This window comes from Berghia stephanieae, chromosome 7, assembly GCF_034508935.2.
Source record: "Berghia stephanieae isolate SIO BIC M18660-M18661 chromosome 7, UCSD_Bste_1.3, whole genome shotgun sequence".
In the NCBI taxonomy this organism is placed as follows: domain Eukaryota; kingdom Metazoa; phylum Mollusca; class Gastropoda; order Nudibranchia; family Aeolidiidae; genus Berghia; species Berghia stephanieae.
Window position 1 is genome coordinate 44,725,993 of NC_088366.1, and position 6,611 is coordinate 44,732,603.

Sequence of the window (6,611 nt, forward strand, 5' to 3'; positions counted from 1 at the left end):
TCGAAGATCCAAACTTCTTTATAAACCTAGCTGCCAGTTTATCAAAAATTAAACTGAGTTTAAAATGTTCTCACGCTCTAATGGGTATAATAGATCGTGCGAAAAACGCTTTGCGATAGACCTAAGCCCCATCCTAAGGATAACAAATAATTCCGGTTTTTAGCTTAACGATATCTATCCGGGAAAGTATATGAAAGTATATGACTTCAATAGACTGGAGAAGTACTTCGTCATTTGTGGTTGGATAGATGCACACATGAAACAATGGGACACAAATCGCGACGTTACACATTCCTCTTTTCTGGTTCAATACTCATTGGAAGTGTGTAACCAGTCCTCCGGACAATGGATTAACGACGAAGAGGTAGTTTATTGAATCATAATGTGGCATTAACTATTTTAGTAGCAGGGTGTATACGAGTAGGCTTATGATTACGGGCGTAAAAGAGCGAGGTTGAATGATCTTTATTGATGACCAGCATTTATTTAGGCTTGGAAATAAGATGCCATCACTCTGAAACCAGAAGATCAGTTGCACAATATATGCTGGTTTCACACTTCTAAGTAGATTGGATCCGGTATTTGCTCCCTATTCGGATGGTAACCTTATACGGGCAATGGTTGTATAATTCAGTTAGTGCTGAGTGGACAGGAAGGAAGGGAATGTGAAGTAAAAGAAAAAATATCAAATGCACCAGCTGGGAGCGATACAGGTCTCTATTGGTTTTGAAACAAATGCTCTACCAACTGAGCTATCTAGACTCTCTCCGAAGGACACACTCACCCAGCAAAGGTTCCAGGTCTCTGACTACCACCATGTCGGCATCCAGGTAAATCCCCCGTTCATGTAGAGGGTCTGCAGTCTGACCACATCAGACAGATGATGACGGAATCGAACTGGTTCTCCTGAGATGTTGGTGGGTATTTCCCGGTATACAAACCTGAAGGGGACGTGGATTGGTGAGTTGGTGACGTTTGATTGTAACCATTAACATGATATAGCAGTAAATATAGTATAGTAGTAGTAGTAGTAGTAGTAGTAGTAGTAGAGTAGTAGTAGTAGTTGCAGTAGTAGTAGTAGTTAGTAGTAGTAGTAGTAGTAGTAGTAGTAGTAGTAGTAGTAGTAGTAGTAGTTGTAGTAGTAGTAGTAGTAGTTAGTGTAGTTATAGTTATAAGTAGTTTATATAGTAGTTGTGTAGTAGTAGTAGTAGTATAGTAGTAGTAGTAGTAGTAGTATAGTAGTAGTAGTAGTAGTAGTAGTAGTATAGTAGTAGTAGTAGTAGTAGTAGTAGTAGTAGTAGTAGTAGTAGTAGTAGTAGTAGTAGTAGTAGTAGTAGTAGTAGTAGTAGTAGTAGTAGTAGTAGTAGTAGTAGTAGAACTAGTAGTAGTAGTAGTAGTAGTAGTAGTAGTAGTAGTAGTAGTGGTAGTAGAAGTAGTAGTAATAGTATTAGTAGTAGTATTAGTAACAGTGGTAATAGTAGTGGTATAATAGTATTAATTGTAGTAGTAGTAGTAGTAGTAGTAGTAGTTGTAGTTGTAGTAGTAGTAGTAGTAGTAGTAGTAGTAGTAGTAGTATTAGTAGTAGTAGTAGTTAGTAGTAGTAGTAGTAGTAGTAGAACTAGTAGTTAGTAGTAGTAGTAGTAGTAGTAGTAGTAGTAGTAGTAGTGGTAGTAGTAGTAGTATTAGTAGAAGTAGTAGTAGTAGTAGTAGTAGTAGTAGTAGTAGTAGTAGTAGTAGTAGTAGTAGTAGTAGTAGTAGTAGTAGGGTGAGTAGTAGGTAATCATGATAGTCAATATGGTGGTGATGGTAATTAGTAGAAGTAGTAGTAGTAGTAGTAGTAGTAGTAGTAGTAGTAGTAGTAGTAGTAGTAGTAGTAGTAGTAGTAGTAGTAAAAAAATATGAGCTTTTATATAGCGCAATATCCACTAAATGTGCTCAGAGCGCTTTACATGGTGTCCCTGGTTAACAGCAACATTTAACATGTAGGACGGAACATAACGGCGATATTACAATTTTTTGGAAAAGACAATGCTATTAACGGCCAGGTACTCATTTTACACCTGAGTACGGTGAGAGAATGCGAGTACAGAGCCTTTTCCTAGGACTCAACTATGCGCCGAGCGCGAGGCTCGAACCCAGGACCTTCCGATCCGAAAGCGAGTGTCATACCACAAGACCAGATAGCCTCATAGTAGTAGTAGTAGTAGTAGTAGTAGTAGTAGTAGTAGTAGTAGTAGTAGTAGTAGTAGTAGTAGTAAATGTAAGTTGTAGCAGTAATAATGATAACAGTAGTAGCAGTCGTAATAATAATTTTTATTTTTGGTTTTTTGCCACATAAACTTTCACAAATTGTTACCTATTTTCTATTTTTTTTTTTTTGGGGGGGGGGGGGGGGGGCTGTTCTTACCTGACACCGTGGACATCCCGTAATACCTGCTGCCACCACCTACCCATGGGATGCTGGTCTCCAATCACATAAATAGCTGTAGGTTTGATAAATCTCTTCGCGGCTGCCACGGCGATGTAATGCCAGAATTTGAAGGTGTACGTTCCGAAAATAACAAAGTAAACAACCCTGGGGATTTTATTAGGGTTGTCCAGCTTACACAGTTGTCTGGACATATAGTCCAAACCAATTTGTTGTAAGTAGATCCGGCACACGATATCTGTTTGCATGTCGACATTGGTGCATATGATGTCTGGGTTATATCCTTTCGCTGTTTTGTCAACACTGGCAAAAAAGTCCACCATTGAACATTTATTGATGATTTTATCATTATTGTTGTTGTTGATATGATTCTTATTAATATTATCATTATTATTATTATAATTAACATTATTGTAATTATCAATGTCATCAACATTTTTATTATTGCTAAATAATTTTGAAGCATCGTAATTATTTTTCTCACCGCCGACCTTGACATTTCGTAATTGGAAAGGTAATTTTCCATCCTGATATTGCGCTAGAAAGTGCAATACGTCAGTTTTTTGCAATGAGGTCGCCTGGTACATATTCTTGATATCCATAATGAAAATTGTAAATCCAAAGCTAAGAATCAATATGAAAACTTTGTGGTTATAAACTTTAGAACAGTATCTTCGAATTTGTTTGTAAACCATTGTCTCGTGGTTATCCGCCTATCCACGTAGGATAATCACGAACGGTAACTGAAGTTACACACCGTTGATAAAGATTCTTTAGGTTTTCACCGAGTTATTTCCCTGTAACGTTCAGAATGTCTAATGTTTGCATGAAGGAGAAAAGTTGAAGTTGAAGAGAGAGAGAGAGAGAGAGAGAGAGAGAGAGAGAGAGAGAGAGAGAGAGAGAGACAGAGAGAGAGAGAGAAAGAGAGAGAGAAGCGAGAGAGAGAGAGAGTAAAAAGATACGACAAGTTTTTATCTTAAACAACGCAATGTAACACACGTTTTATACACATGAAAGTGAAAGGCAATTTGTAACCCACCATCTCACTCTGGTACTATATCGTTATTAATCCCAGGAGCACATATTTGCAGGAAGCACTCATTCATCTCTGATATCAACATAAGAAGTTTAATCATCGGATTGGCAAAAGATCAATTGACCGTTCAAAGAGCTAGAACACAATAAAACAAATAAGTGAATGAATGTATAAAATAAATAAATAAAATAAATAAATAAATAAATAAATAAATAAATAAATACTCAGAAAAAAGGCAGGTGGAAAAACAGAAGCAAATGACCAAGCTTACTAGACTTTTGCCTCGGATGTTTGAAATATCATCTGTTCACATTAAAACGATTCTTAATTCCGTCTCTCAATAACTGGAAATTAAGGGGATGCCTTGTTGCCCTATGTAAAGTTGTCCATAAAATGTATGCTAAAAATATGAATAATTTTTTTAAAAAAAGAAGATTTTCTTATGGTTCTTTTACCAGAAGATTGAAATTCAACATTAAATTTTTTGTTCATGAAATTTATATATTTTTAGAACGGTTAATTATTGGAACAAGCTTTGTTTTGAAATCAACAATTCTACTTCAATTTTTGTCTTTAAGATTACAATTGATAAGGGCATCCCTAATAATATACAAATATTATGAATAATCTTCCATTTTTCTGTGCAATTTAACTATCTATATAGTAAACTTATACGATTCTTACGAGTAGAATAATGTACGATTCTTTCATCTCTTTGTATTTAAAAACGAGTTATTTTTATCTCGCCCAATAACACAACGAGCTTGCCAGCACGTATTATTGCACGATAAAAATATAAAGAGTTCAATAAATACAAAGAAATGAAAGAATACGTTTTTTCCACCCCTACAAGTAAGAATATTAGATATTTTGTAACCAAATGGTATGGAATTAGTACTTCTATTCACCATAATTTGTATCTTTTTCCTTCTGCTTGAATGACAATTTGATCCAAAACTAAAAAACGTTGGATTTGTATTTATCAATCTAGATATTTGTAATCAGCTGTCTTTTAAAACTTAATATCACATCAATAAAATGTGCAAAAATATTCTGCAATCGTTGAATATGTTTTATTCAACGCGTTCAAAGCATTATTCAACGATTATACGTATTTACTTAGAAATGATAGGGCTTTCCAATGAGAGGGGTGCAATAATGTAATTTATTTATTGAGCTCATTATTTTAATTTTACACTCCTAATGTATTTTTTTCTAATGACAAGTCTTCGTATTACTGTAGTCTAAAAATATAACCACCAAGTGTCCATAAGTGTCGTATGAAGTATTTAACCAGTTAACTGTCGTACTCTGGACAACACGTATGTAAACATTTGGCCAGAAAACTCGCCCCTCCAAATAGGGAATGAGATTAGCGGAAGAGTAGCGTCCCTTGATTGGACGTCACCGGTGGAGAAGTTATTCGTAAACAAACCAACTACAAGCCAAGCGCTCCAAATAAAAAAAATTATTATTCATATTTCTGTACAAAAATGCATATCATAATCAACGTTATGCATTTTTGTACAGAAATATGAATAATAAATTTTGTATATGGAGCGCTTGGCTTGTAGTTGGTTTGTTTACCAATAACTTCTCCACCGGTGACGTCCAATCAAGGGACGCGACTCCTCCGCTAATCTCATTCCCTATAGCGAGGTCCCAAGTTTGAGAGCTATTGCCTAGATGTGGATAATTTAAATCGATCGATTATTTGAAGGACGAGTTCTCTGGCCAAAATTCTAAATAGGTGCCTTTCCAAAGTACGGCAGTTAACTGTTTTAAAGCACATTATTGACTTGTGTCTACATAATGAAATGATATGATTAAAAGAATACACAGAATCAAATCGCAAACACATCTAGCTACACTTCACTCTCACTTAAAATTGGTTTACAAAACATAGTGGACAAACTCAATTATATCTCAGGATGTGTGCGTACAACGTGAAAACAACATAATATCCCTTGGTCTGTAACAATCTATATTTGCCATCTTGTATCTTCGAGTAGAGCCCCTCCCCCTCCCCTCATATTTCCCCTGATACTGATCTCTGAGCCTTTAGACAACAATGAACAAGACATCTTGATCTCAACATAACATGATCATCAGTGTCGCTATAGATAGTTCGAAGATGACGTCACTCAGGTCTATGTTATTGTTTTTTGCCATCCGCGTTTTTGAGTAATGCTCGCTGAACTGTATTAAACTGACTATAAACGTTCATGGATACACACAGTTTTGTGTGTTTGTCCGTTATACTTCCGGATGGCAATGTTATGAGCTTCTTAGCCAAGCGCATACTATCTATTGGGGAGAGACGACATGAACATCCAGGTCTGATATCCGAATGCAAAAATCATGGGCTTCATTTAACCACTTAAACTGCTGCAATCTAGGAAAACATTTTAGAGTCCCAGGTTTGAGAGTTTTTGCCAAGATGAGGGTCATTTAATTAAATTGATCGATAAATTTGCAGGGCGAGTTTTTTCAAGCCAAATTTTAAACTGGCGTTTAAATCATTCGCCTTTGTGATGGGGAAGTGTCGTCCATGTGCTGAACATGGTTCTTTATCTGAACTTCGTTTTTAGAAAATCAAACGAGTGTTGCGCATAATGGTAAGCAGAAGTGGTGACGTCACGCCTTTCTCTCTTCCGTTTCAAAACTCATTGAGAGTGTGTGACCAGTCCTCCAGGTAATGCATAAACTATGAATAGGTTACCTATTGAATTAAGGTGACATAACTGTTTTATAAACAGAATATATGGGCAGATTCTTATGCTTACGGGGCGTAAAATAATGAAGATGGATGATCTGTATTGACGACCAGCATTTATTTAGGCTAGAGAGTAAGATGCCATCATTCTGAAACCAGAAGATTAGTTGCACAATGTTTGTATTCAGTCCTCCGTATGACACATTTACACCCGGCCACCCACCCACACACACACACACACACACACACACACACAAACAATAACACACCCACACCCAGCCCCCCCCCCACACACATACACACACAATCACACACACAATCACACACAAACACACAATCACACCCAGCAACCCCCCCCCCCCCCCACACACACACACAATCACACCCAGCAACCCCCCCCCCCACACACACACACACAATCAAACATACAC

At 36.7% G+C, this 6,611-nt stretch overlaps 1 protein-coding gene across 2 annotated transcripts in view; it reads right to left on the reverse strand.

The window, feature by feature from the left end:
- LOC144976239 (uncharacterized) overlaps positions 1–3,247 on the reverse strand; it is an 8,209-nt gene extending 4,962 nt beyond the window's left edge. The window contains exons 1-2 of one of the 2 annotated variants that reach the window (XM_078920418.1): positions 2,408–3,247; positions 785–941 (exon numbers count right to left, since the gene is read on the reverse strand). In XM_078920418.1, the coding sequence (XP_078776544.1) occupies positions 785–818 (34 nt within the window). In that variant the 5' untranslated portion in view covers positions 819–941; positions 2,408–3,247. The remainder of the gene's footprint in view (positions 1–784; positions 942–2,407) is intronic. The other variant, XM_078920417.1, reaches the window with a different exon arrangement.
- Between the last annotated feature and the right edge of the window lie 3,364 nt (positions 3,248–6,611).